Here is a 27,412-nt window from a genome sequence, read left to right as displayed (position 1 = left end):
AGCACAGACCCCTGGGTAAGGAACTGGAGCACAGACCCCTGGGTAAGGAACTGGAGCACAGACCCCTGGGTTAGGAACTGGAGCACAGACCCCTGGGTAAGGAACTGGAGCACAGACCCATGGGTAAGGAACTGGAGCACAGACCCCTGGGTAAGGAACTGGAGCACAGACCCATTTTAAATGAGAACATTATATTACTAGTATTTAATAGTTTTTTATTTAACCCTTATTAAGTTGACTGAGAACACACTGTCATTTACAGCAACGTCCTGGGGAATAGTTACAGGGGAGAGGAGGGGGGATGAATGAACCAATAGGAAGCTACTTGACCATGCTCCAACTCCTTTCTGCCTCTAATTAGTCCTTTTGGAAGTTTTTCCTAGAAAACCTTTTTTGTTGGATTTTCCTCAGTGTTGTCAAGCAGCCCTCCTAGTTTCCCGCTGCAGCGTGGAGGCCTACCTGAACTGAGTAACAGGTTTGATTTTCCTCAGTGTTGTCAAGCAGCCCTCCTAGTTTCCCGCTGCAGCGTGGAGGCCTACCTGAACTGAGTAACAGGTTTGATTTTCCTCAGTGTTGTCAAGCAGCCCTCCTAGTTTCCTGCTGCAGCGTGGGAGGCCTACCTGAACTGAGTAACAGGTTTGATTTTCCTCAGTGTTGTCAAGCAGCCCTCCTAGTTTCCAGCTGCAGCGTGGAGGCCTACCTGAACTGAGTAACAGGTTTGATTTTCCTCAGTGTTGTCAAGCAGCCCTCCTAGTTTCCTGCTGCAGCGTGGAGGCCTACCTGAACTGAGTAACAGGTTTGATTTTCCTCAGTGTTGTCAAGCAGCCCTCCTAGTTTCCTGCTGCAGCGTGGAGGCCTACCTGAACTGAGTAACAGGTTTGATTTTCCTCAGTGTTGTCAAGCAGCCCTCCTAGTTTCCCGCTGCAGCGTGGAGGCCTACCTGAACTGAGTAACAGGTTTGATTTTCCTCAGTGTTGTCAAGCAGCCCTCCTAGTTTCCTGCTGCAGCGTGGAGGCCTACCTGAACTGAGTAACAGGTTTGATTTTCCTCAGTGTTGTCAAGCAGCCCTCCTAGTTTCCTGCTGCAGCGTGGAGGCCTACCTGAACTGAGTAACAGGTTTGATTTTCCTCAGTGTTGTCAAGCAGCCCTCCTAGTTTCCTGCTGCAGCGTGGAGGCCTACCTGAACTAAGTAACAGGTTTGATTTTCCTCAGTGTTGTCAAGCAGCCCTCCTAGTTTCCTGCTGCAGCGTGGAGCCCTACCTGAACTGAGTAACAGGTTTGATTTTTTCCCCCCATGTCCTAAAAACACCTCATATCTTTTTCCATGTTCTATTACATCACACATAGTCCTCGGCGATGTCCCCCCCCCCCCCCCGACCCCTGTTAGTTCTCATGTAGTGGTTGACTGACAGCCGTGTGTAATACAGACTGGATCGATCCCAGTAGACCTCTAGTTCTGGATGAGGCTGTAGCTCTGCTGCTGTTCTGTCTGTCTGGACCACGGCCTCGTGGAGACAGAGACACAATAACACTCAACATCTCTATGCAGGAAACTGGTGGTCCACCCAGCAGCCTTTAGTTCAAGTTGAAAGACTGAAAAGAATGAGACTGTTATGTTGAAAGAAAAGTTTTGTTGAGAAAAAAAAGAACAGGAACCGTTGATGGGGGAAAAATGACTGTTATTGAAACGGGGCGTAGTATTGTGTCATTGACAGACTAGAGAAACTTGTTATTATTGGTCATGTAATAACATTACAGGTCTCATAGAGGTCTAATAGAGGACTCACAGGGGTCTCATTCAGGTCTCATAGAGGTCTCATAGAGGTCTCATAGATGTCTCATAGAGGTCTCATAGAGGTCTCATTCAGGTCTCATAGAGGTCTCATAGAGGTCTCATTCAGGTTTCATACAGGTCTCATTCAGGTCTCATTCAGGTCCCATAGAGGTCTAATAGAGGACTCATAGGGGTCTCATTCAGGTCTCATAGAGATCTAATAGAGGTCTCATTCAGGTCTCATTCAGGTCTCATAGAGGTCTCATAGAGGTCTCATAGAGGTCCCATTCAGGTCTCATAGAGGTCTCATACAGGACTCATAGAGATCTAATAGAGGTCTCTCGCATCTACACTTCGGTCCGCAGGTAGTATAACTTTTCATTACATTTCGTTATAGTACAACGGTTTGATTTGTCTAATCTTAGCAATTTCTTCTTAGCCAGCTACATAGCCGTCTTTGTATCAACGACAATTGCATAATTATCGTATTTCGTCGTCCTAACGTATCTGCCCAGCAGCTAGCTAAGCAGCTAGCTAACATCCACTGTCCACTAGCACTGTAGAAACTATTACACTCAACTGAACGACTCGATTAGCGTAGTGTCAGCTAGCTACATAGTTGTCTTCGTATCCAAGATAATTGTGCAGTTTAGAGTGTGTAGACTTAGAGTGATTATCTTAATTTACCGAGGTTAGCTAGCCAGTTATTTGTCGTCCTTAACGTAGGAAATGCTGCTAGCTAGCTAGCCAACAGCTAGCCAACCTCTACCGAATTGAACTCTAACTACCCGGTCAACATTCCGCGTCGCTCCACAGGTAGTATCACATTTTCATTTCACTTCATTACAGTACAACGGTTTGATTTGTTTGATCGTAGCTAGCCAGCTACATAGCCGTCTTTGTATCTAAGACAATTGTGTAGTCTAGAGCGATTTTCTAGGTTAGCTGGCCAGCTATTGTCGTTCTTCTAACGTAGCTAGCCAGCTAGCCCCTAATAGCAGCACTGTAGTAACTATTACAGTACAACGGTTTGTTTTGTTTGATCGTAGCTAGCTAGCTACATAGCCGTCTTTGTATCTAAGACAATTGTGTAGCCTAGAGCGATTTTCTAGGTTAGCTGGCCAGCTATTGTCGTTCTTCTAACGTAGCTAGCCAGCTAGCCCCCCGAATAGCAGCACTGTAGTAACTATTACAGTACAACGGTTTGTTTTGTTTGATCGTAGCTAGCTAGCTACATAGCCGTCTTTGTATCTAAGACAATTGTGTAGCCTAGAGCGATTTTCTAGGTTAGCCAGCCAGCTATTGTAGTTCTTTTAAAGTAACGGAACGCAATCAACCTTGCTAGCTAGCCAGCTAGCCCCCGAATAGCAGCACTCTAGAAACTATTACACTCGACGGAACGACTTGATTAGTGTAGTGTCAACATCGCAGCCACTACCAGCTAGCCTACTCCAGCAGTACTGTATCATTTCAATCATTTTAGTCAATAAGATTCTTGCTACGTAAGCTTAACTTTCTGAACATTCGAGACGTGTAGTCCACTTGTCATTCCAATCTCCTTTGCATTAGCGTAGCCTCTTCTGTACCCTGTTAACTATGTGTCTATCTATCCCTGTTCTCTCCTCTCTGCACAGACCATACAAACGCTCCACACCGCGTGGCCGCGGCCACCCTAATCTGGTGGTCCCAGCGCGCACGACCCACGTGGAGTTCCTGGTCTCCGGTAGCCTCTGGAACTGCCGATCTGCGGCCAACAAGGCAGAGTTCATCTCAGCCTATGCCTCCCTCCAGTCCCTCGACTTCCTGGCACTGACGGAAACATGGATCACCACAGATAACACTGCTACTCCTACTGCTCTCTCTTCGTCCGCCCACGTGTTCTCGCACACCCCGAGAGCTTCTGGTCAGCGGGGTGGTGGCACCGGGATCCTCATCTCTCCTAAGTGGTCATTCTCTCTCTCTCCCCTTACCCATCTATCTATCGCCTCCTTTGAATTCCATGCTGTCACAGTTACCAGCCCTTTCAAGCTTAACATTCTTATCATTTATCGCCCTCCAGGTTCCCTCGGAGAGTTCATCAATGAGCTTGATGCCTTGATAAGCTCCTTTCCTGAGGACGGCTCACCTCTCACAGTCCTGGGCGACTTTAACCTCCCCACGTCTACCTTTGACTCATTCCTCTCTGCCTCCTTCTTTCCACTCCTCTCCTCTTTGACCTCACCCTCTCACCTTCCCCCTACTCACAAGGCAGGCAATACGCCGACCTCATCTTTACTAGATGCTGTTCTTCCACTAACCTCACTGCAACTCCCCTCCAAGTCTCCGACCACTACCTTGTATCCTTTTCCCTCTCGCTCTCATCCAACACTTCCCACACTGCCCCTACTCGGATGGTATCGCGCCGTCCCAACCTTCGCTCTCTCTCCCCGCTACTCTTTCCTCTTCCATCCTATCATCTCTTCCCTCTGCTCATACCTTCTCCAACCTTTCTCCTGACTCTGCCTCCTCAACCCTCCTCTCTTCCCTTTCTGCATCCTTTGACTCTCTATGTCCCCTATCCTCCAGGCCGGCTCGGTCCTCCCTCCCGCTCCGTGGCTCGATGACTCATTGCGAGCTCACAGAACAGAGCTCCGGGCAGCCGAGCGGAAATGGAGGAAAACTCGCCTCCCTGCGGACCTGGCATCCTTTCACTCCCTCCTCTCTACATTTTCCTCCTCTGTCTCTGCTGCTAAAGCCACTTTCTACCACTCTAAATTCCAAGCATCTGCCTCTAACCCTAGGAAGCTCTTTGCCACCTTCTCCTCCCTCCTGAATCCTCCTCCCCCTCCCCCCTCCTCCCTCTCTGCAGATGACTTCGTCAACCATTTTGAAAAGAAGGTCGACGACATCCGATCCTCGTTTGCTAAGTCAAACGACACCGCTGGTTCTGCTCACACTGCCCTACCCTGTGCTCTGACCTCTTTCTCCCTCTCTCTCCAGATGAAATCTCGCTTCTTGTGACGGCCGGCCGCCCAACAACCTGCCCGCTCGACCCTATCCCCTCCTCTCTCCTCCAGACCATTTCCGGGGACCTTCTCCCTTACCTCACCTCGCTCATCAACTCATCCCTGACCGCTGGCTACGTCCCTTCCGTCTTCAAGAGAGCGAGAGTTGCACCCCTTCTGAAAAAACCTACACTCGATCCCTCCGATGTCAACAACTACAGACCAGTATCCCTTCTTTCTTTTCTCTCCAAAACTCTTGAACGTGCCGTCCTTGGCCAGCTCTCCCGCTATCTCTCTCAGAATGACCTTCTTGATCCAAATCAGTCAGGTTTCAAGACTAGTCATTCAACTGAGACTGCTCTTCTCTGTATCACGGAGGCGCTCCGCACTGCTAAAGCTAACTCTCTCCCTCTGCTCTCATCCTTCTAGACCTATCGGCTGCCTTCGATACTGTGAACCATCAGATCCTCCTCTCCACCCTCTCCGAGTTGGGCATCTCCGGCGCGGCCCACGCTTGGATTGCGTCCTACCTGACAGGTCGCTCCTACCAGGTGGCGTGGCGAGAATCTGTCTCCTCGCCACGCGCTCTCACCACTGGTGTCCCCCAGGGCTCTGTTCTAGGCCCTCTCCTATTCTCGCTATACACCAAGTCACTTGGCTCTGTCATAACCTCACATGGTCTCTCCTATCATTGCTATGCAGACGACACACAATTAATCTTCTCCTTTCCCCTTCTGATGACCAGGTGGCGAATCGCATCTCTGCATGTCTGGCAGACATATCAGTGTGGATGACGGATCACCACCTCAAGCTGAACCTCGGCAAGACGGAGCTGCTCTTCCTCCCGGGGAAGGACTGCCCGCTCCATGATCTCGCCATCACGGTTGACAACTCCATTGTGTCCTCCTCCCAGAGCGCTAAGAACCTTGGCGTGATCCTGGACAACACCCTGTCGTTCTCAACCAACATCATGGCGGTGGCCCGTTCCTGTAGGTTCATGCTCTACAACATCCGCAGAGTACGACCCTGCCTCACACAGGAAGCGGCGCAGGTCCTAATCCAGGCACTTGTCATCTCCCGTCTGGATTACTGCAACTCGCTGTTGGCTGGGCTCCCTGCCTGTGCCATTAAACCCCTACAACTCATCCAGAACGCCGCAGCCCGTCTGGTGTTCAACCTTCCCAAGTTCTCTCACGTCACCCCGCTCCTCCGCTCTCCACTGGCTTCCAGTTGAAGCTCGCATCCGCTACAAGACCATGGTGCTTGCCTACGGAGCTGTGAGGGGAACGGCACCGCAGTACCTCCAGGCTCTGATCAGGCCCTACACCCAAGCAAGGGCACTGCGTTCATCCACCTCTGGCCTGCTCGCCTCCCTACCATTGAGGAAGTACAGTTCCCGCTCAGCCCAGTCAAAACTGTTCGCTGCTCTGGCCCCCCAATGGTGGAACAAACTCCCTCACGACGCCAGGACAGCGGAGTCAATCACCACCTTCCGGAGACACCTGAAACCCCACCTCTTCAAGGAATACCTAGGATAGGATAAGTAATCCTTCTCACCACCCCCCTTAATGATTTAGATGCACTATTGTAAAGTGGCTGTTCCACTGGATGTCAGAAGGTGAATTTACCAATTTGTAAGTCGCTCTGGATAAGAGCGTCTGCTAAATGACTTAAATGTTAAATGTAAATGTAATTCAGGTCTCATTCAGGTCTCATAGATGTCTCATTCAGGTATAATAGAGGTCTCATAGAGGTCTAATAGGGGTCTCATAGAGGTCTCATACAGGACTCATAGAGATCTAATAGAAGTCTCATTCAGGTCTCATACAGGTCTCATACAGGACTCATAGAGGTCCCATTCAGGTCTCATACAGGTCTCATACAGGACTCAGAGGTCTCATAGAGGTCTCATAGAGGTCTCATTCAGGTCTCATACAGGACTCATTCAGGTCTCATAGAGGTCCCATTCAGGTCTCATTCAGGTCTCATAGATGTCTCATTCAGGTATAATAGAGGTCTCATAGAGGTCTCATTCAGGACTCATAGAGATCTAATAGAGGTCTCATTCAGGTCTCATAGAGGTCTCATAGAGGTCTAATAGGGGTCTCATAGAGGTCTCATACAGGACTCATAGAGATCTAATAGAGGTCTCATTCAGGTCTCATAAATCAAATCAAATTTTATTTGTCACATACACATGGTTAGCAGATGTTAATGCGAGTGTAGCGAAATGCTTGTGCTTCTAGTTCCGACAATGCAGTAATAACCAACAAGTAATCTAACTAACAATTCCTAATCTACTGTCTTATACACAGTGTAAGGGGATAAAGAATATGTACATAAGGATATATGAATGAGTGATGATACAGAGCAGCATAGGCAAGATACAGTAGATGGTATCGAGTACAGTATATACATGTGAGATGAGTATGTAAACAAAGTGGCATAGTTAAAGTGGCTGGTGATACATGTATTACATAAGGATGCAGTCGATGATATAGAGTACAGTATATAGGTATGCATATGAGATGAATAATGTAGGGTAAGTAACATTATATAAGGTAGCATTGTTTAAAGCGGCTAGTGATATATTTACAACATTTCCCATCAATTCCCATTATTAAAGTGGCTGGAGTTGTGTCAGTGTGTAGGCAGCAGCAACTCAATGTTAGTGGTGGCTGTTTAACAGTCTGATGGCCTTGAGATAGAAGCTGTTTTTCAGTCTCTCGGTCCCAGCTTTGATGCACCTGTACTGACCTCGCCTTCTGGATGATAGCGGGGTGAACAGGCAGTGGCTCGGGTGGTAGATGTCCTTGATGATCTTTATGGCCTTCCTGTAACATCGGGTGGTGTAGGTGTCCTGGAGGGCAGGTAGTTTGCCCCCGATGATGCGTTGTGCAGACCTCACTACCCTCTGGAGAGCCTTACGGTTGAGGGCGGAGCAGTTGCCGTACCAGGCGGTGATACAGCCCGCCAGGATGCTCTCGATTGTGCCTCTGTAGAAGTTTGTGAGTGCTTTTGGTGACAAGCCGAATTTCTTCAGCCTCCTGAGGTTGAAGAGGCGCTGCTGCGCCTTCTTCACGATGCTGTTTCCTGAAGTCCACAATCATCCTCTTAGTTTTGTTGACGTTGAGTGTGAGGTTATTTTCCTGACACCACACTCCGAGGGCCCTCACCTCCTCCCTGTAGGCCGTCTCGTCGTTGTTGGTAATCAAGCCTACCACTGTTGTGTCGTCCGCAAACTTGATGATTGAGTTGGAGGCGTGCGTGGCCACGCAGTCGTGGGTGAACAGGGAGTACAGGAGAGGGCTCAGAACGCACCCTTGTGGGGCCCCAGTGTTGAGGATCAGCGGGGAGGAGATGTTGTTACCTACCCTCACCACCTGGGGGCGGCCCGTCAGGAAGTCCAGTACCCAGTTGCACAGGGCGTGGTCGAGACCCAGGGTCTCGAGCTTGATGACGAGCTTGGAGGGTACTATGGTGTTGAATGCCGAGCTGTAGTCGATGAACAGCATTCTCACATAGGTATTCCTCTTGTCCAGATGGGTTAGGGCAGTGTGCAGTGTGGTTGAGATTGCATCGTCTGTGGACCTATTTGAGCGGTAAGCAAATTGGAGTGGGTCTAGGGAGTCAGGTAGGGTGGAGGTGATATGGTCCTTGACTAGTCTCTCAAAGCACTTCATGATGACGGAAGTGAGTGCTACGGGGCGGTAGTCGTTTAGCTCAGTTACCTTAGCTTTCTTGGGAACAGGAATGATGGTGGCCCTCTTGAAGCATGTGGGAACAGCAGACTGGTATAGGGATTGATTGAATATGTCCGTAAACACACCAGCCAGCTGGTCTGCGCATGCTCTGAGGGCGCGGCTGGGGATGCCGTCTGGGCCTGCAGCCTTGCGAGGGTTAACACGTTTAAATGTTTTACTCACCTCGGCTGCAGTGAAGGAGAGACCGCATTTTTCCGTTGCAGGCAGTGTCAGTGGCACTGTATTGTCCTCAAAGCGGGCAAAAAAGTTATTTAGTCTGCCTGGGAGCAAGACATCCTGGTCCGTGACTGGGCTGGATTTCTTCCTGTAGTCCGTGATTGACTGTAGACTCTGCCACATGCCTCTTGTGTCTGAGCCGTTGAATTGGGATTCTACTTTGTCTCTGTACTGACGCTTAGCTTGTTTGATAGCCTTACGGAGTGAATAGCTGCATTGTTTGTATTCAGTCATGTTACCAGACACCTTGCCCTGAGAGGTATCATAGAGGTCTAATAGAGGTCTCATAGGGGTCTAATAGAGGTCTCATAGGGGTCTAATAGAGGTCTCATAGGGGTCTCATAGAGGTCTCATACAGGACTCATAGAGATCTAATAGAGGTCTCATTCAGGTCTCATAGAGGTCTCATTCAGGTATAATAGAGGTCTCATAGAGGTCTCATAGAGGTCTCATAGAGGTCTCATAGAGGTCTCATGTCTCATAGAGGTCTCATAGAGGTCTCATGTCTCATAGAGGTCTCATAGGGGTCTCATTCAGGTCTCATACAGGACTCAGAGGTCCCTTTTAGGTCTCATAGAGGTCTCATTCAGGACTCATAGAGATCTAATAGAGGTCTCATAGAGGTCTCATAGAGGTCTCATAGAGGTCTCATAGAGGTCTCATACAGGACTCATAGAGATCTAATAGAGGTCTCATTCAGGTCTCATAGAGGTCTCATAGAGGTCTCATAGAGGTCTAATAGAGGTCTCATAGGGGTCTCATAGAGGTCTAATACAGGACTCATAGAGATCTAATAGAGGTCTCATTCAGGTCTCATAGAGGTCTCATAGAGGTCTCATAGGGGTCTCATAGAGGTCTCATACAGGTCTCATAGAGGTCTCATTCAGGACATAGAGATCTAATAGAGGTCTCATTCAGGTCTCATTCAGGTCTCATTCAGGTCTCATTCAGGTCTCATAGAGGTCTCATTCAGGTCTCATTCAGGTCTCATAGAGGTCTCATAGTGGTCTCATAGAGGTCTCATTCAGGTCTCATTCAGGTCTCATAGGGGTCTCATTCAGGTCTCATAGGGGGTCTCATTCAGGTCTCATAGGGGGTCTCATTCAGGTCTCATTCAGGTCTCATAGGGGTCTCATTCAGGTCTCATAGGGGTCTCATTCAGGTCTCATAGGAGGTCGCATAGGGGGTCTCATTCAGGTCTCATAGGGCCTCTCATTCAGGTCTCATTCAGGTCTCATTCAGGTCTCATAGGGTCTCATAGAGGTCTCCTGTTTCAGCCTCCAGTATTTATGCTGCAGTGGTTTATGTGTCGGGGGGCTAGGGTCAGTTTGTTAAATCTGGAGTACTTCTCCTGTCCTATTCGGTGTCCTGTGTGAATTTAAGTGTGCTCTCTCTGATTCTCTCTTTCTTTCTCTCTCTGAGGACCTGAGCCCTAGGACCATGCCTCAGGACTACCTGACATGATGACTCCTTGCTGTCCCCAGTCCACCTGGCCGTGCTGCTGCTCCAGTTTCAACTGTTCTGCCTTATTATTATTGGACCATGCTGGTCATTTATGAACATTTGAACATCTTGGCCATGTTCTGTTATAATCTCCACCCGGCACAGCCAGAAGAGGACTGGCCACCCCACATAGCCTGGTTCCTCTCTAGGTTTCTTCCTAGGTTTTGGCCTTTCTAGGGAGTTCTTCCTAGCCACCGTGATTCTACACCTGCATTGCTTGCTGCTTGGGGTTTTAAGCTGGGTTTCTGTACAGCACTTTGAGATATCAGCTGATGTACGAAGGGCTATATAAATAAATTTGATTTGATTTGGTCTCATTCAGGTCTCATTCAGGTCTCATTCAGGTCTCATTCAGGTCTCATTGAGGTCTACAGATTAAGAGGAGGGAAGATGTGAGCTTATATAGTTCCTATGTGATGCGTATTAACACTAGTGGGTGATAAAACTATCACTGGAGTATTCTGCGTAGGGATATGACCGTGAACTTAACTTGTCATTAGTCACGTGGCCGTTTAGCAGGGACGCCCCATTGTAGTCCCTAGTCAAGTGAGTTCCACAGTAAATAACATAAAAGGATACACTCGCCTCCGAGCTGTTTACTAACCACATCAAACTTTACGGAGGGGTCCGAGTAAATTCCATCATGAAACAGAGTCACGGTGAATGGAGAGAAAGCGGGACTAGTCGCTATGGAGCTCATGGGTTGACAACAGAGTCACGGTGAATGGAGAGAAAGCGGGACTAGTCGCTATGGAGCTCATAGGTTGACAACAGAGTCACGGTGAATGGAGAGAAAGCGGGACTAGTCGCTATGGAGCTCATAGGCTAACAACAGAGTCACGGTGAATGGAGAGAAAGCGGGACTAGTCGCTATGGAGCTCATAGGTTGACAACAGAGTCACGGTGAATGGAGAGAAAGCGGGACTAGTCGCTATGGAGCTCATAGGTTGACAACAGAGTCACGGTGAATGGAGAGAAAGCGGGACTAGTCGCTATGGAGCTCATAGGTTGACAACAGAGTCACGGTGAATGGAGAGAAAGCGAGACTAGTCGCTATGGAGCTCATAGGTTGACAACAGAGTCACGGTGAATGGAGAGAAAGCGGGACTAGTCGCGATGGAGCTCATAGGTTGACAGCAACAATATCCTGTCCTTGTGGATACACACACACACACACAAACACTTTGGTGGGTCTGTACTCACTGGTGGCCTGTGTACTATCCAGTAGGCTCTCTCCTGACAGTCCAACACCACTCTGTCTGGCTTCTTCCTCTCTTTATTAGCCCTGACAGACATGGGAGAGACAGGCAGACAGATATACAGACATGGGAGAGACAGGCAGACAGGAGAGACAGGAGACAGAAACAGACAGACAGACAGACAAGAGACAGAAACAGGAGCGACAGACAGACAGGAGACAGACACAGTCAGAACACATATTGGAGAGACAGACAGACAGGAGACAGGAGACAGAAACAGGAGCGACAGACAGACAGGAGACAGACACAGGAAAGACAGACAGACAGGAGAGACAGGAGACAGAAACAGACAGACAGACAGACAGGAGACAGACACAGGAAAGACAGACAGACAGGAGAGACAGGAGACAGACAGACAGACAGAAACAGACAGACAGACAAGAGACAGAAACAGGAGCGACAGACAGACAGGAGACAGACAGACAGAAACAGACAGACAACAGACAGACAGACAGACAGACAGACAGACAGACAGACAGACAGACAGACAGGAGACAGAAACAGACAGACAGGAGACAGACACAGGAAAGACAGACAGACAGGAGAGACAGGAGACAGAAACAGACAGACAGACAGACAGACAGACAGAAACAGACAGACAGACAGGAGACAGAAACAGGAAAGACAGACAGACAGGAGACAGACACAGGAAAGACAGACAGACAGGAGAGACAGGAGACAGAAACAGACAGACAGACAGACAGACAGACAGACAGACAGACAGGAGACAGAAACAGACAGACAGACAAGAGACAGAAACAGGAGCGACAGACAGACAGGAGACAGACACAGACAGACAGACAGGAGACAGAAACAGACAGACAGGAGACAGACACAGGAAAGACAGACAGGAGACAGAAACAGACAGACAGGAGACAGACACAGGAAAGACAGACAGACAGGAGAGACAGGAGACAGACAGACAGACAGACAGACAGACAGACAGACAGACAGACAGACAGACAGACAGACAGACAGACAGACAGACAGACAGACAGACAGACAGACAGACAGGAGACAGAAACAGTCAGAACACATATTGGAGAAACAGACAGGGGAAAGGAGGTAGATACAGGAGACAAAGAGAGACAGGTCACTATTGAATTACACCTGGTTTTGGGGACCCACAAGGTGTGTAGGCTTTTATTCATCCAAGCACTAACACATCTGATTAAAATAATCACACAGCTCTTGATTAGGTCAATCAGACATGTTAATGCTGGTCTGGATCAAAAGCCTGCACAGTGTGTGGGTCCCTACTGACACAAAAACAGCGGTCTAATCCAGTCCTCAGACAACAGAAGGTTACATACTTGTACTGCTCTGTAGCCTGCATCACGATGAAATCCCACTTGGGGTTCATCCATTTGTGGAGATTGTCGTAGTGTTGCTGTTGAAAACAACAGATATTTGGCTAAAATAACTAACAGTCAAATAGTTAGACAACAAAATCCCCCGACGCTGAAAGAACAGATACGTGTAAAGAAATATATATCTCCTCAATCTTGCTTAGGAATCCCCAGAAAACAGAATAAAACCAACACCAGCCCTTAAACCACCACTACAGCCCTATGGGTGAGACAGCTACTGTACCTGACATTAACATGTTAGTCATTTAGCAGACGCTCTTATCCAGAGATAGCTGGCTGAGACAACAGCATATCACTGTCGTAGTAAGTGGGATTTATTTAAGATGTGCATTCCCCCCCTGTAGTACCTGCTCATAGGGCTCCAGCATCCCCTTCTTCCGGATGTTTCTCCTGGCCAGATAGATGGCTTTAGGGAGAGAGAGGGGGGGGGAGAATACGACATGTTATTAAACACATCTTTACCTCAGCCTGGTGCACAAAACTGGGCCAAAACATCATCAGCTTGTCTACGTTGGAACATGTGACTCAGAATGTTATTGTGTCACTATCTGAACATGTGACTCAGAATGTTATTGTGTCACTATCTGAACATGTGACTCAGAATGTTATTGTGTCACTATCTGAACATGTGACTCAGAATCTTATTGTGTCACTATCTGAACATGTGACTCAGAATGTTATTGTGTCACTATCTGAACATGTGACTCAGAATGTTATTGTGTCACTATCTGAACATGTGACTCAGAATGTTATTGTGTCACTATCTGAACATGTGACTCAGAATGTTATTGTGTCACTATCTGAACATGTGACTCAGAATGTTATTGTGTCACTATCTGAACATGTGACTCAGAATGTTATTGTGTCACTATCTGAACATGTGACTCAGAATCTTATTGTGTCACTATCTGAACATGTGACTCAGAATGTTATTGTGTCACTATCTGAACATGTGACTCAGAATCTTATTGTGTCACTATCTGAACATGTGACTCAGAATGTTATTGTGTCACTATCTGAACATGTGACTCAGAATGTTATTGTGTCACTATCTGAACATGTGACTCAGAATGTTATTGTGTCACTATCTGAACATGTGACTCAGAATCTTATTGTGTCACTATCTGAACATGTGACTCAGAATCTTATTGTGTCACTATCTGAACATGTGACTCAGAATGTTATTGTGTCACTATCTGAACATGTGACTCAGAATGTTATTGTGTCACTATCTGAACATGTGACTCAGAATGTTATTGTGTCACTATCTGAACATGTGACTCAGAATGTTATTGTGTCACTATCTGAACATGTGACTCAGAATCTTATTGTGTCACTATCTGAACATGTGACTCAGAATGTTATTGTGTCACTATCTGAACATGTGACTCAGAATGTTATTGTGTCACTATCTGAACATGTGACTCAGAATGTTATTGTGTCACTATCTGAACATGTGACTCAGAATGTTATTGTGTCACTATCTGAACATGTGACTCAGAATGTTATTGTGTCACTATCTGAACATGTGACTCAGAATGTTATTGTGTCACTATCTGAACATGTGACTCAGAATGTTATTGTGTCACTATCTGAACATGTGACTCAGAATGTTATTGTGTCACTATCTGAACATGTGACTCAGAATGTTATTGTGTCACTATCTGAACATGTGACTCAGAATGTTATTGTGTCACTATCTGAACATGTGACTCAGAATGTTATTGTGTCACTATCTGAACATGTGACTCAGAATGTTATTGTGTCACTATCTGAACATGTGACTCAGAATGTTATTGTGTCACTATCTGAACATGTGACTCAGAATGTTATTGTGTCACTATCTGAACATGTGACTCAGAATGTTATTGTGTCACTATCTGAACATGTGACTCAGAATGTTATTGTGTCACTATCTGAACATGTGACTCAGAATGTTATTGTGTCACTATCTGAACATGTGACTCAGAATGTTATTGTGTCACTATCTGAACATGTGACTCAGAATGTTATTGTGTCACTATCTGAACATGTGACTCAGAATGTTATTGTGTCACTATCTGAACATGTGACCCAGAATGTTATTGTGTCACTATCTGAACATGTGACCCAGAATGTTTATTGTGTCACTATCTGAACATGTGACTCAGAATGTTATTGTGTCACTATCTGAACATGTGACTCAGAATGATATTGTGTCACTATCTGAACATGTGACTCAGAATGTTATTGTGTCACTATCTGAACATGTGACTCAGAATGTTATTGTGTCACTATCTGAACATGTGACTCAGAATGTTATTGTGTCACTATCTGAACATGTGACTCAGAATGTTATTGTGTCACTATCTGAACATGTGACTCAGAATGTTATTGTGTCACTATCTGAACATGTGACTCAGAATGTTATTGTGTCACTATCTGAACATGTGACTCAGAATGTTATTGTATCACTATCTTAACATGTGACTCAGAATGTTATTGTGTCACTTTCTGAACATGTGACTCAGAATGTTATTGTGTCACTATCTGAACATGTGACTCAGAATGTTATTGTATCACTATCTGAACATGTGACCCAGAATGTTATTGTGTCACTATCTGAACATGTGACTCAGAATGTTATTGTGTCACTATCTGAACATGTGACTCAGAATGTTATTGTGTCACTATCATAACTAGATGGAACAACAGTCACACTAAGAAGTAGCTGACAGTTTAAAAACAGGTGTCATTGAAACGCTGACGATTCATGTTTTCTTTTCAATCCACAATCTGGATCCTCCACAGCCTCAGAGGATCTAGATACTTTTCCTACCCTCTCTGGATTACAAACTAATTGTGATAAGTGTACTATATTACATATTGGATCACAAAAAACATATATAACTTTTAAATTACCGTGTAGTTTACCAATAAAATGGTCTGACGGTGAAGTTGACATACTCGGTATTCATATCCCGAAAGAAAGAAATTATCTCACAGCAAAAATAGATAAGATGTTGCTACCATGGAAAGGAAAATACCTGTCTATTTGTGAAAAACTCTTTAGTCATATCCCAGTTTACCCTGATTAACTCTTTAGTCATATCCCAGTTTACCCTGATTAACTCTTTAGTCACATCCCAGTTTACTCTGATTAACTCTTTAGTCATATCCCAGTTTACCCTGATTAACTCTTTAGTCATATCCCAGTTTACCATGATTAACTCCTTTAGTCAGATCCCAGTTTACCCTGATTAACTCTTTAGTCATATCCCAGTTTACCCTGATTAACTCTTTAGTCATATCCCAGTTTACCCTGATTAACTCTTTAGTCATATCCCAGTTTACCCTGATTAACTCTTTAGTCATATCCCAGTTTACCCTGATTAACTCCTTTAGTCATATCCCAGTTTACCCTGATTAACTCTTTAGTCATATCCCAGTTTACCCTGATTAACTCCTTTAGTCATATCCCAGTTTACCCTGATTAACTCTTTAGTCATATCCCAGTTTACCCTGATTAACACTTTAGTCAGATCCCAGTTTACCCTGATTAACTATTTAGTCATATACCAGTTTACCCTGATTAAATCTTTAGTCATATCCCAGTATGTTCTGATTAACTCTTTAGTCATATCCCAGTTTACCTATTTGCTTATGGTCTTGCCTACACCTAGCGACCTGTTATTTCAATTATATGAGCAAAAATTAATTAATTTTATTTGGAAGGGGATGCCAGAATTAAATGGGCCTATTTATATAATAAATATGAAATTATAAATATTAAAGCATATGATCTCTCACTAAAGACTTCAGTCATACAAAAGTTATACTTAAATCTGATCTGGTTCTCTAGCAGATTAGTAAGAACGTCTCATCCTATATCCAGGAATGGCCTTTTCCCCTTTATTCAGATTACAACCTCTCACTTTCGGTTATTTGGAAATGAAATCATCTCCAAAATGTTGCTATTTTTAAAACAAGCCATAGAAAGTTGGTTGCAATTTCAGGTTAATCCACCAGAAAAGACAAAACAAATAAAACAACAAATAGTTAAACTCAAATATAGTAATTGATTTAAAAAACACATTTTTTTGAGAATAAAAAAAAAGTATAATCTTTGTAAATTATATCATAAATAGGACACAGCTAACATAAATATATGGAAATATTTGCTCTACCCAAAATTACAACCAACTAATTGCAGCATTAATGCAAAAATGGAAGAGGCAAGTGGAAGGGAGAGAAAGGCAGGAAGTTGTCTGTCGGCCCTGCATTAAAGACCAAAATTGGTTAAAGAAAATTGTGATAAATAAAAAAAAGTGTACCAGTTTCACTTATTAAGGACCAAAAAATAGACAGCTGTGCCATAGAGACCGCTAAATAATTGGGAAGAGATTTTCAATCTACTGACTCCATGTCACAGTGATACACAAAACAATGCTGGATTAAAACTTTGAGATTTTACATTTTTATATAAAATTCTTGCAACCAATAGAATGTCTTATACAGTGGGGCAAAAAAGTATTTAGTCAGCCACCAATTGTGCAAGTTCTCCCACTTAAAATGATGAGAGGCCTGTAATTTTCATCATAGGTACACTTCAACTATGACAGACAAAATGAGAAAAAAATCCAGAAAATCACATTGTAGGATATTTAATGAATTTATTTGCAAATTATGGTGGAAAATAAGTATTTGGTCACCTACAAACAAGCAAGATTTCTGGCTCTCACAGACATGTAACTTCTTCTTTAAGAGGCTCCTCTGTCCTCCACCCGTTACCTGTATTAATGGCACCTGTTTGAACTTGTTATCAGTATAAAAGACACCTGTCCACAACCTCAAACAGTCACGTCTGGGACCTGTTGGACATTCCCCCCAGAAATGTCTGGGAACTTGCAGGTGCCTTGGTGGAAGAGTGAGGTAACATCTCACAGCAAGAACTGGTCAATATGGTGCAGTCCATGAGGATGAGATGCACTGCAGTACTTAATGCAGCTGGTGGCCACATCAGATACTTGACTGCTACTTTTGATTTTGACCCCCCCCCCCTTTGTTCAGGGACACATTATTCCATTTCTGTTAATCACATGTCTGTGTAACTTGTTCAGTTTACGTCTCAGTTGTTGAATCTTGTTATGTTCATACAAATATTTACACGTTAAGTTTGCTGAAAATATTTTGGTTAGGCCAGGGTGTGACTAGAGTGGGCATTCTATGTTTTGTATTTCTTTGTTGTTTGGCGGATGTGGTTCTCAATCAGAGGCAGCTGCCTATCGTTGTCTCTGATTGAGAACCATACTTAGGTAGCTTTTTCCAACATGGGTTTTGTGGGTAGTTGTTTTGTGTCTTTCTGCACCAGACAGAACTGTTTCGGTTTTTGTTCATTCTCTTTGTTATTTTGGTTAATCAGTGTTCAGTTCTTTTAATAAAAGATGAACACGTACTGCACCTTGGTCCTCCACTCCTTCCAACAGCTGTTACAGATAGAAGCCACAATCTATCTGCAGCATTGAAGCTGATCTACACACTCATTTATTATGTGTTTACATACATACAAATAAGTATCTGACAGTGGACATTCCCTCTCCTTTCACTACAGAAGGTAAACCCACCATAGTCTATGTCCTCAGAGGGGCCACTACAGAAGATAAACCCACCATAGTCTATGTCCTCAGACGGGCCACTACAGAAGATAAACCCACCATAGTCTATGCCCTCAGCGGGGCCACTACAGAAGATAAACCCACCATAGTCTATGTCCTCAGTGGGGCCACTACAGAAGATAAACCCACCATAGTCTATGCCCTCAGCGGGCCACTACAGAAGATAAACCCACCATAGTCTATGTCCTCAGTGGGGCCACTACAGAAGATAAACCCACCATAGTCTATGCCCTCAGCGGGCCACTACAGAAGATAAACCCACCATAGTCTATGTCCTCAGAGGGGCCACTACAGAAGATAAACCCACCATAGTCTATGTCCTCAGAGGGGCCACTACAGAAGATAAACCCACCATAGTCTATGCCCTCAGCGGGCCACTACAGAAGATAAACCCACCATAGTCTATGTCCTCAGCGGGCCACTACAGAAGATAAACCCACCATAGTCTATGTCCTCAGCGGGCCACTACAGAAGATAAACCCACCATAGTCTATGTCCTCAGCGGGCCACTACAGAAGATAAACCCACCATAGTCTATGTCCTCAGCGGGCCACTACAGAAGATAAACCCACCATAGTCTATGTCCTCAGCGGGCCACTACAGAAGATAAACCCACCATAGTCTATGTCCTCAGAGGGGCCACTACAGAAGATAAACCCACCATAGTCTATGTCCTCAGCGGGCCACTACAGAAGATAAACCCACCATAGTCTATGTCCTCAGCGGGCCACTACAGAAGATAAACCCACCGTAGTCTATGTCCTCAGCGGGCCACTACAGAAGATAAACCCACCATAGTCTATGTCCTCAGCGGGCCACTACAGAAGATAAACCCACCATAGTCTATGTCCTCAGCGGGCCACTACAGAAGATAAACCCACCATAGTCTATGTCCTCAGAGGGGCCACTACAGAAGATAAACCCACCATAGTCTATGTCCTCAGCGGGCCACTACAGAAGATAAACCCACCATAGTCTATGTCCTCAGCGGGGCCACTACAGAAGATAAACCCACCATAGTCTATGTCCTCAGAGGGGCCACTACAGAAGATAAACCCACCATAGTCTATGCCCTCAGCGGGCCACTACAGAAGATAAACCCACCATAGTCTATGTCCTCAGCGGGGCCACACAGAAGATAAACCCACCATAGTCTATGCCCTCAGCGGGCCACTACAGAAGATAAACCCACCATAGTCTATGTCCTCAGAGGGGCCACTACAGAAGATAAACCCACCATAGTCTATGTCCTCAGGGGGGCCACTACAGAAGATAAACCCACCATAGTCTATGTTCTCAGACGGGCCACTACAGAAGATAAACCCACCATAGTCTATGTTCTCAGAGGGGCCACTACAGAAGATAAACCCACCATAGTCTATGTCCTCAGAGGGGCCACTACAGAAGATAAACCCACCATAGTCTATGTCCTCAGAGGGGCCACTACAGAAGATAAACCCACCATAGTCTATGTCCTCAGAGGGGCCACTACAGAAGATAAACCCACCATAGTCTATGTCCTCAGAGGGGCCACTACAGAAGATAAACCCACCATAGTCTATGTCCTCAGAGGGGCCACTACAGAAGATAAACCCACCATAGTCTATGTCCTCAGCGGGGCCACTACAGAAGATAAACCCACCATAGTCTATGTCCTCAGAGGGGCCACTACAGAAGATAAACCCACCATAGTCTATGTCCTCAGCGGGCCACTACAGAAGATAAACCCACCATAGTCTATGTCCTCAGAGGGGCCACTACAGAAGATAAACCCACCATAGTCTATGTCCTCAGCGGGGCCACTACAGAAGATAAACCCACCATAGTCTATGCCCTCAGCGGGCCACTACAGAAGATAAACCCACCATAGTCTATGTCCTCAGCGGGCCACTACAGAAGATAAACCCACCATAGTCTATGTCCTCAGCGGGCCACTTCTGCACGGGCCAGAAATAAGGGGTCTGCGGAAAGGTTGGGACAGACAGTGACAAGAAGATTAGTCATTTGCTCTGCCTCTGACACAGGTAGTTCCAGGGAGATACAGGGAGATAGACACAGGTAGTCACAGGTAGATAGACACAGGTAGTTACAGGGTTATACAGGTAGATAGACACATGTAGTTACAGGGAGATACAGGGAGATAGACACAGGTAGTTACAGGTAGATAGACACAGGTAGTTACAGGGAGATACAGGTAGATAGACACAGGTAGTTACAGGTAGATAGACACAGGTAGTTACAGGGAGATACAGGGAAATAGACACAGGTAGTTACAGGGAGATAGACACAGGTAGTTACAGGTAGATAGACACAGGTAGTTACAGGGATATACAGGTAGATAGACACAGGTAGTTACAGGTAGATAGACACAGGTAGTTACAGGGATATACAGGTAGATAGACACAGGTAGTTACAGGTAGATAGACACAGGTAGTTACAGGTAGATAGACACAGGTAGTTACAGGGATATACAGGTAGATAGACACAGGTAGTTACAGGTAGATAGACACAGGTAGTTACAGGTAGATAGACACAGGTAGTTACAGGGATATACAGGTAGATAGACACAGGTAGTTACAGGTAGATAGACACAGGTAGTTACAGGGATATACAGGTAGATAGACACAGGTAGTTACAGGTAGATAGACACAGGTAGTTACAGGTAGATAGACACAGGTAGTTACAGGGATATACAGGTAGATAGACACAGGTAGTTACAGGTAGATAGACACAGGTAGTTACAGGGAGATACAGGTAGATAGACACGGGTAGTTACAGGTAGATAGACACAGGTAGTTACAGGGATATACAGGTAGATAGACACAGGTAGTTACAGGTAGATAGACACAGGTAGTTACATGGAGATACAGGTAGATAGACACAGGTAGTTACAGGTAGATAGACACAGGTAGTTACAGGGATATACAGGTAGATAGACACAGGTAGTTACAGGGAGATACAGGTAGATAGACACAGGTAGTTACAGTGAGATAGACACAGGTAGTTACAGGGAGATACAGGGAGATAGTTACAGGTAGATAGACACAGGTAGTTACAAGGAGATACAGGTAGATAGACACAGGTAGTTACAGGTAGATAGACACAGGTAGTTACAGGTAGATAGACACAGGTAGTTACAGGTAGATAGACACAGGTAGTTACAGGCAGGTACCTGGAAGCGGTAGAGGGTGCTGTCGGGGACCAGGACCAACTTCCTGTGGTTCTGGAGGGGGTAGATGTACCCGTAGGCCACCAGCATGGTCCCAAACGCCTGGGCCTCTGGTGGAGGGTGGAGGGAGGAGGAAGAGAGGAGGAGGAGAAGGGGGTGAGAGTTTATATATTATCAAAGCTCTTGGTTATACTTTAGTTTATAGCCTTTAACTAGAAGTGACTTGCTTGCATAATAACATGCTAATGAAGGAGTAATTACATTTAAAAAATAGCTTTATTGTGTTGGAGTAATTGATATAATTACCCAGCAGAATCCATTCATAGAATCCAGTTGCTTACCTTCTGTGGTGACCTTCATTTTGGTGACAATCCATGCTAGAATGTCCTGCCCTGTGTGATGGATGACAAGTCAATATTGATATTCCCAGCATGACATCAGTGGGCTGGCTCTCACAGGCCTGGTCTACACACAGACTACCTGTTGAAGGTACTACCTGGCTCTCACAGGCCTGGTCTACACACAGACTACCTGTTGAAGGTACTACCTGGCTCTCACAGGCCTGGTCTACACACAGACTACCTGTTGAAGGTACTACCTGGCTCTCACAGGCCTGGTCTACACACAGACTACCTGTTGAAGGTACTACCTGGCTCTCACAGGCCTGGTCTACACACAGACTACCTGTTGAAGGTACTACCTGACTCTCTCAGGCCTGGTCTACACACAGACTACCTGTTGAAGGTACTACCTGACTCTCACAGGCCTGGTCTACACACAGACTACCTGTTGAAGGTACTCCTGGCTCTCACAGGCCTGGTCTACACACAGACTACCTGTTGAAGGTACTACCTGGCTCTCACAGGCCTGGTCTACACACAGACTACCTGTTGAAGGTACTACCTGGCTCTCACAGGCCTGGTCTACACACAGACTACCTGTTGAAGGTACTACCTGGCTCTCACAGGCCTGGTCTACACACAGACTACCTGTTGAAGGTACTACCTGGCTCTCACAGGCCTGGTCTACACACAGACTACCTGTTGAAGGTACTACCTGGCTCTCACCTGCCTGGTCTACACACAGACTACCTGTTGAAGGTACTACCTGGCTCTCACCTGCCTGGTCTACACACAGACTACCTGTTGAAGGTACTACCTGGCTCTCACAGGCCTGGTCTACACACAGACTACCTGTTGAAGGTACTACCTGGCTCTCACAGGCCTGGTCTACACACAGACTACCTGTTGAAGGTACTACCTGACTCTCACAGGCCTGGTCTACACACAGACTACCTGTTGAAGGTACTACCTGGCTCTCACAGGCCTGGTCTACACACAGACTACCTGTTGAAGGTACTACCTGGCTCTCACCTGCCTGGTCTACACACAGACTACCTGTTGAAGGTACTACCTGGCTCTCACCTGCCTGGTCTACACACAGACTACCTGTTGAAGGTACTACCTGGCTCTCACCTGCCTGGTCTACACACAGACTACCTGTTGAAGGTACTACCTGGCTCTCACAGGCCTGGTCTACACACAGACTACCTGTTGAAGGTACTACCTGACTCTCACAGGCCTGGTCTACACACAGACTACCTGTTGAAGGTACAACCTGGCTCTCACAGGCCTGGTCTACACACAGACTACCTGTTGAAGGTACTACCTGGCTCACACAGGCCTGGTCTACACACAGACTACCTGTTGAAGGTACTACCTGGCTCTCACAGGCCTGGTCTACACACAGACTACCTGTTGAAGGTACTACCTGGCTCTCACAGGCCTGGTCTACACACAGACTACCTGTTGAAGGTACTACCTGGCTCTCACAGGCCTGGTCTACACACAGACTACCTGTTGAAGGTACTACCTGGCTCTCACAGGCCTGGTCTACACACAGACTACCTGTTGAAGGTACCACCTGGCTCAGACACAGTGCAGAATCCATCACTTGATAACAATGTGTGGGAGTTTATGCCGTATCGCTTAACTTGTGATTAGATTGATCAGTATATATATATCTGTCTGTTTGTCATGAAAAACTACAAATCACAATAACAACCAGCACTGAAGCAGGAAGTACCATGACTGTGATGACAATTTCCTGTCTGTCACATGGTCCTTTCTTCACTTCATCTCCAGCCCTCCTGTTCATCCCAAATAGCACCCTATTCCCTACATAGTACACTGTGTAGACTTATGGGTGTGGTCTAAACTAGAGCACTAATAGAGGGAATAATGTAGCAACATGGTCCTTCCTTCCCTTCATCTCCAGCCCTCCTGTTCGCCCAAACGGAACCCTATTTCTTATATAGTTTGGACCAGGGCCCATAAGTCTACACAGTGCACTATGTAGGGAATAGGGTGCTATTTGGGATGAACAGGAGGGCTGGAGATGAAGGGAAGGAAGGACCATGTTGCTACATTATTCCCTCTATAGTGCTCTAGTTTAGACCACACCCATAAGTCTACACAGTGCACTGTGCCATTTGGGATGTAAGTCTGACCTTTCCCCTCTGGCCCTGGTCTTAGCCCGGGATTAGAGGGCAGCTTGGGAGCACAAAGCCCCCGCACAGATCTGATCCAATTGACAGCTGTCTTATATAACCTTCAGTAGCAAGCCTAGCAGGCGGTCTACAAAACAGTCTGCCGCAGCTCGAGAATCTTAGCTTGTCCAATAACTACCCACAACTTCCCAGAATTCTGTTTTTCTTTTTTTTTTTAAATAACAACAATGTAGCATTGATGGGAGGTGTTTCCCTACCGTTTCCCCTACTGGGCAGCACCGCTACCTAGCTTTCTATTGGCTTCAGCTGAATGCTTGGGTTGTTTCAGCCCTGCTACATGGCTACAGTGGCCATATTTCACTCCACTAGGAAAAGGATCTAGGGCAAAACAGTGTCATACAGGAGATATGTCTCTCAGTGGGGCGACCATCTGGTGCCGTGACTCACCGTTGATGACGTGTGGGATAATGGTTACATTGAGTTTCTGGTCGGCACCCTTCACCCCACTCTTAGGATCCTGCATCTCAACCACAAACACCTCCACCTGGAGCAGGTTGGGGGGGGGGGGGAACAGACACCCAGAATCAAAATACACTTTGGTTTGTTTCAACGAAATGGAAGAAAACAGTCCTATCAGGTCAAAGGTCATAGTGATGTGTTCTGTATGATACCTCTGACCTCTGAGATGTGGAGGACCTGATTGGCTCAGAGCCATTTTCCCCTGCTGTCCAAGCAGCTAATTGGTTTAGAGCAGGGGTTCTTAAACTTTTTTAGCTCGAGACCCAAATAAGAAATTGACCGTCCTCCTGTGACACAAATGGTCCAACAACGACCCGAATCATGAAGAAATAGTGTGTGATTATAGATGTATTCTCATAACTCACTACCCACCTCTCCACATTACCCAGGGCCCACTTTGAGTCATGACCCGCAAGTATAAGAAAGCCTTGTTTAGAGGTTAGATTGGAACTCTGAAAGGTTTACAATCTCTTCCCTGTAAACAAAATAAATATACAGTAGCCTACAGGGTATGAAACAATAACGTGAGTCTAGTAGCATCCTTTGATGACGCTATGCAGATTAACACATTGAAAGTCGTGATGACTTCCCAGTTGTTCCATTTCCATTCGTAATTGGATGGGAACAGGATTATGAGCGGACAAATCCACCAAATTAGAACCTCTTGTAAATAAATAACATTTTACAATACTCTTTTACAAACCAATTGATTCGTTTTTTTTTAAGTCATGAAAGAGGAAATTGAAACAACAATCTTGGGGCTCTTCGTGAATTTACTGTAAACTATAATAATCTATCAACAAGTAGGCTATCACCAGCACACCTAAAATCAATCGACATGATGTGAACGTTTAGTTCATCTAAAGTCTATTAACTTTTTCTCAAAACATTTAAAAGTACTGATAAATGACGTAAACGTACTGGTAGGTAACCTACATGTTTTAGGCATGCCATCCGTGGTCGGTAGTGCTGACCATAATCTCTCAGCGTCCTAATTGTCATGTCTACCGTCAGTCGATACGCGGACCTAAAGAAGAAAATCCAGGTATGAAATGTTCATGAAAAAAAAGTGATCACACAGGTATAACGGTATACCCGGGGCTGGGACCGGAGCCGATTCCGTTGATCGCGCGTCAGAGATTGCGTGGGAGGGGCCAGAAAGCGCGAGGACGGATTTATCAACCAATGACAGCTCGGCTAAACTCTGGTTTAACAACCTGTTACGTGTGACAGGGACACAATCAAGCAACTATCAATTTGGTGGCATTGTGGCAGTAAAACCTTGAATTGAAATGTAACAGTAGTTGGATTATCGCTTATTGAAATATAGAAAAAAAAAAAAAATCCACGTAAAATATTTGTCGCCCCAGAATGTGGTGAAAGAGGAAGGATAAAAACAATCAACTTTTTTTGCGATCAATTCACTGGATGATAAAATGATAATAATTTGTCACATATATATATATACTTTCATTTGATTTCTCATTTAGGCCTATGAATTTCACAGGTAAACTAGGGCTCGTCGACCTTAATAACCACAGATGGTGCCAAAAACGATACCACAGGTGAAGGTGTCGGACCGACATGACTCCCCGGGTATACACTGCCCTCTACCGCACCCAGGTGGTACTGCTGATAAATGCATGATATTAAATTATGACGACCTGCATGCAGTGCACCCTTCTGATGTGTTGTCATGTTGTAACCAGTGTTATCTCATCTCCCGAAGCCTCACCACCTCCACGATACCACATCCGCAAGGTTGAGTGTAGACTTGAGTGTTCGGAGTGAATCTTGTTGTTGCGCGCCTGTCTTTGTTTGTTGAAATCCATGCTTTTTAATAAAACGTTAATTAAATACAACCACCGACTGTTTATTTTGTTGCTGTTTCTCCAAGATGGCGACTCGTCTTTATAAGTGAGGCACAATGTGTGTAGGCTATGGTTTTTAATGTATTAAAGGTATGATTTTTCAATTGTGTTATCAATTATTATTCGCAATTACCTTTTGAACAAATTCCTATATTGAAATACCCCTAGCCATAAATAACTTGTAGGCTGGTCTAAAACAATGAATTTCAGTTAGTCTAGAAATTGCAATGAGTGGACTTCAAAGTGTAACAAAATCTGAGGATATGGGCAACCTTTTGTCATCCGCCCAAACGTTTATTCACATTGAGAAAATTATATTACACTGGCCCGGGTTGAACCGGGCAATGTCCTGTCACATCATCCGGCGAAAACTGCGAGGGAGGAGCACCTTTCTCAAATCAAACAGCAATCTGCACCGCTCGGTCATGTTGTCAACAAGGCATCGTCCAAAAACACACATCTCTTCCATACAATAACTATAAGATTTGTCATACTAGTTTTAATTGGGAAGGCAGATAAATCGATTTTATTAAAAGCAATCACTTTCGCATGTAAAAATACAGAACCCTCCTCATCAATCCACGTGCTTGAAAACGTCACTTTTATTTTCAGCCGACTTCGCCGTCGTCGGCCAGAGCGGGTTACCTGGCTCAGGCCCGAGAGGCAGCCCTGTTCCAAAACGAATGCAATCACTTTGCACCCGGTTTAAACTCCACACACCGCGGTAACCAGGCCAGTTAAACGAACCCCCTCATTGTGCTCGCCCTGTGCGCGCTCACACACACACGTTATCGTAATCGCGCCCCGCCCCACCCGCCCG

General features: G+C 45.6%; 1 protein-coding gene across 1 annotated transcript in view; it reads right to left on the bottom strand.

Annotated features, from left to right (window-relative positions):
- The window catches only part of LOC135529346 (regulator of G-protein signaling 9-like), a 44,698-nt gene extending 18,852 nt beyond the window's left edge, over nt 1-25,846 (bottom strand). The window contains exons 1-8 of the mRNA XM_064958129.1: nt 25,658-25,846; nt 24,650-24,746; nt 22,035-22,085; nt 21,697-21,803; nt 20,434-20,485; nt 13,218-13,276; nt 12,814-12,890; nt 11,445-11,526 (exon numbers count right to left, since the gene is read on the bottom strand). Coding sequence (XP_064814201.1) covers nt 11,445-11,526; nt 12,814-12,890; nt 13,218-13,276; nt 20,434-20,485; nt 21,697-21,803; nt 22,035-22,085; nt 24,650-24,746; nt 25,658-25,723 — 591 coding nt within the window. The 5' untranslated portion in view covers nt 25,724-25,846. The remainder of the gene's footprint in view (nt 1-11,444; nt 11,527-12,813; nt 12,891-13,217; nt 13,277-20,433; nt 20,486-21,696; nt 21,804-22,034; nt 22,086-24,649; nt 24,747-25,657) is intronic.
- Between the last annotated feature and the right edge of the window lie 1,566 nt (nt 25,847-27,412).

This window comes from Oncorhynchus masou, unplaced genomic scaffold (genome assembly GCF_036934945.1).
Source record: "Oncorhynchus masou masou isolate Uvic2021 unplaced genomic scaffold, UVic_Omas_1.1 unplaced_scaffold_1140, whole genome shotgun sequence".
Classification (NCBI taxonomy): Eukaryota; Metazoa; Chordata; class Actinopteri; order Salmoniformes; family Salmonidae; genus Oncorhynchus; species Oncorhynchus masou.
Note: the sequence above shows the minus strand (reverse complement) of the source record. Positions and strands in the feature narration are given on the sequence as shown.